At 38.5% G+C, this 3,939-nt stretch overlaps 1 protein-coding gene across 1 annotated transcript in view; it reads left to right on the forward strand.

The window, feature by feature from the left end:
• The window catches only part of LOC107556014 (U4/U6.U5 tri-snRNP-associated protein 2-like), an 8,922-nt gene that overhangs the window by 2,390 nt on the left and 2,593 nt on the right, over window positions 1-3,939 (forward strand). Inside the window, exons 5-8 of the mRNA XM_016238980.1 lie at window positions 540-765; window positions 939-1,013; window positions 1,091-1,158; window positions 2,288-2,449. Coding sequence (XP_016094466.1) covers window positions 540-765; window positions 939-1,013; window positions 1,091-1,158; window positions 2,288-2,449 — 531 coding nt within the window. The remainder of the gene's footprint in view (window positions 1-539; window positions 766-938; window positions 1,014-1,090; window positions 1,159-2,287; window positions 2,450-3,939) is intronic.

Here is a 3,939-nt window from a genome sequence, read left to right on the forward strand (position 1 = left end):
CTAAATTAAAAATAAATAAATAATAATAATAATATATATATATATATATATATATATATATATATATATATATATATATATATGTGTGTGTGTGTGTATTTGACTTGCTCAAAACTCAAAAAAGTCATGGCGTAGTTCATTTATTAAAATTGAGATTTTATTGAAATAATCATATTTGCAAAATCCATTTAATCTATTGCTTAAAATTGGCATAAATCTGTTCATTTTGAAAACAATTACAGTTATTCAGTTAAAAAGTATGAACATGGTTAAAATGTGGAACATGCAATATGCGGTTAGTTCAAATGCATTTGAAGATTGAGATTGGATTTATTAATGATAAAAATCAATAAACCTGCTTATTGTGTATTTAAAACACGTTCTTTTTATTAGTGCTATTACAGAAATCTGACCGGTTTCATTCATGCATGACTGACAAATATGCATCACGTAAATGCAAATGGTTGAATCTTCAATTTAGGAATAAATATTGTTTTGAGTGTACTATGTCACCACATGTGTTTTTCTTCTTCTCTAAGGCTTTGTCAAACGTGCCGCCTCTGCGGAACTACTTCCTCGAGGAGGAGAACTATCGCAGAATCCGCCGGCCGCCGGGTGACATCATGTTTCTGTTGGTGCAGCGCTTTGGGGAGCTCATGCGCAAGCTCTGGAACCCGCGTAACTTCAAAGCCCACGTGTCGCCGCATGAAATGTTGCAGGCGGTGGTGTTATGCAGTAAAAAGACCTTTCAGATCACTAAACAAGGTGAATATTAGTGCACTGAATACTGTGTGTGCACTGCCAAATAGTTTTTCTTGAGTTGCTGTTGCATGTTTAATTCAGAAAGTGGTGTAGTGTGGTAGTATGCCAATCAAACAGTAGCCCCTGTTATTCTATTCGAACAAGTGCTTTTTAACCTGCTGCTCTTTGCCCTCTAGGGGACGCTGTTGACTTTCTGTCCTGGTTTCTGAACGCATTGCACGGTGCTCTTGGTGGGACAAAGAAGAAATCATGTGAGTTTTTGTTTTGATGTAGATTTGATTAGAGTACAGGGTGAAATCCGCTCAGTTGATGTGTTTCTCTTTTATAGCCATCCTCACCAAGGTGTTTCAGGGGTCCATGCGAATCTTCTCAAAGAAGCTTCCCCATCCAGATTTGGTAGGTGTCCGCTGGACAGATTCTTACTGATTTGTCTGATTTGTGCATGCTAAATCATTTAAAGGGATAGTTCACCCAAAAATGACAATTACCCCATGATTTACTCACCCTCAAACCATCCTAGGTGTATATGACTTTCTTCTTTCAGACGAATACAATCAGAGTTATATAAAAAAAATGTCCTGGCTCTTCCAAGCTTTATAATGGCAGTGAATGGCTGTTGAGATTCAATAGTCCAATAAAGTGCATCCATCCATCATAAAAAGTGCTCCACACGGCTCCGCAAAGTTAATAAAGGCTGCCTGAAGCAAATCGATGCATTTGTGTAAGAAAAATATCCATATTTACAACTTTATAAACTGTAATCTCTAGTTTCCACTAAAGGGACGTAGGCGTAGCGTAAGCTCCGGTGAGAAGTGACGAACACAGAAGCACAGCGGAGTGAGCAAAACAAAACACCGGTCACAAATTAAAAGTACAAAACATGGATTTGTAAAGAAAAATGTCAGAGGATTTCGATATAAGCCAAGAGGAGACTGGTTTTCCTTTGCTGTAAACAAAACTTGCGAGACTAGCATATTCTCACCAGAGCTTACGCTACGCCTACGTCCTCGGCTGGACGCCACTCTCTCGTGAACGCACGTACGACAGTTAGCGGAAACTAGAGATTACAGTTTATAAAGTTGTAAATATGGATATTTTTCTTACACAAACACATCGATTTGCTTCTTTAAGGCCTTTATTTACACCCCGGAGCCGTGTGGAGCACTCTTTATGATGGATGGATGCACTTTATTGGACTATTGAATCTCAACAGCCATTCACTGCCATTATAAAGCTTGGAATAGCCAGGACATTTTTTAATGTAACTCCGACTGTATTCGTCTGAAAGAAGAAAATCATATACACCTAGGATGGCTTGAGGGTGAGTAAATCATGGGGTGATTTTCATTTTTGCGTGAACTATCCCTTTAACAGTTTAGAAAGACTTTCAGCGTTATTTTTTGGGATTGTTAAACGGTGGTGTCCAACCAGTAAATAGAAAGGACAGAAAAAAATGAGTATTTGCCAGATTCGAGAAATTATTTATTCATATGGTCTCATAAGCTTCCGTGTCTGTTTCTCACAGCCTGCAGAAGAGAAAGAAGCCCTTCTCCTTAAGGACGAGTACCAGGAGAAGATGTCTGAGTCCACCTTCCTGTACCTGACACTGGATCTGCCCACCGCACCCCTCTACAAAGATGAGAAGGAGCAGCTCATCATTCCTCAGGTTCCTCTCTTCAACATCCTGGCGGAGACTGGTTTTCCTTTGCTGTAAACAAAACTTGCGAGACTAGCATATTCTCACCAGAGCTTACGCTACGCCTACGTCCTCGGCTGGACGCCACTCTCTCGTGAACGCACGTACGACAGTTAGCGGAAACTAGAGATTACAGTTTATAAAGTTGTAAATATGGATATTTTTCTTACACAAACACATCGATTTGCTTCTTTAAGGCCTTTATTTACACCCCGGAGCCGTGTGGAGCACTCTTTATGATGGATGGATGCACTTTATTGGACTATTGAATCTCAACAGCCATTCACTGCCATTATAAAGCTTGGAATAGCCAGGACATTTTTTAATGTAACTCCGACTGTATTCGTCTGAAAGAAGAAAATCATATACACCTAGGATGGCTTGAGGGTGAGTAAATCATGGGGTGATTTTCATTTTTGCGTGAACTATCCCTTTAACAGTTTAGAAAGACTTTCAGCGTTATTTTTTGGGATTGTTAAACGGTGGTGTCCAACCAGTAAGCGGATCAGGAGCGGACTGCAAACGCGTCCTGTGCGAAAGCAAAATGAGTTTACACCTTTACTTAGTGATTATTTTACTAGTCTGTTCTAGAGACGTTACAGCTTTTAGATAAAGCTCTAATTGGTTTTCTTTTGGAAATATGTTTCAAATTCACACTGAATGCATTAATGAATGTAAAGCATGTCTGTGTGTGTCAAAATCGTGATTAAAATCGAAATCGCAAAATTGATCAGAAATCGCGATTAATTTTTTTTGTCCATATTGCACAGCCCTAGTGTGGATCCACTTTCACCTTTCTTTCTTTCTTTCTTTCTTTCTCTTTTCTTTTTTCAAATTCTGAATTATCTTTTGTTTGCTTGTTTAATATAATTTTTTTTAGGTTATTTATTAGCAGTGTTGGGAGTAACGCGTTACAAAAGTAATGCATTACAGTAACGGATTACTTTTTGCTGTAACGCAGTAGTGTAAGGTATTACTAATCAATTTTCAGTAATATTTTACTCGGTACATGTTCAGTAATGCATGCGTTTCATGTTATGTGACCATTCATGCTATGCATCATGCTACATAAGACAATAAATAAGATTTATATTCCGCTTTTACTCAAAACTCACTTTAAACCACCATCGAGTGTTTGAAATAACTTCTGGTTGCCGTCTAACAGGGCCGGATTTACGCATTGCTCAAGACATTGAGAAAATAAATATAACAAACAATAGGGTAAAAAATGACAAACTATTTCCATGTCGTCCACCTTTTTTATGTAGGCTACGGAAATCAGGCTTTCTTTCTCCCAGTCTCTCTCACAGACGCACACGCAGTGCAGACACACGGAGACGCGAACAGAAACTTCTTGTCAGCGCTGCACTGCGAATTTATCAGTAAAATAGTTTCGCAGCTGAAAAGCTACATGACATTTCTCAGTAACAAGGTTCATGAAGGAGTTTAACTTAAAGATTCGCTATTAGTAGACGCTGCTG

This window comes from Sinocyclocheilus grahami, unplaced genomic scaffold, assembly GCF_001515645.1.
Source record: "Sinocyclocheilus grahami isolate Dianchi unplaced genomic scaffold, SAMN03320097.WGS_v1.1 scaffold553.1, whole genome shotgun sequence".
Taxonomy (NCBI): Eukaryota; Metazoa; Chordata; class Actinopteri; order Cypriniformes; family Cyprinidae; genus Sinocyclocheilus; species Sinocyclocheilus grahami.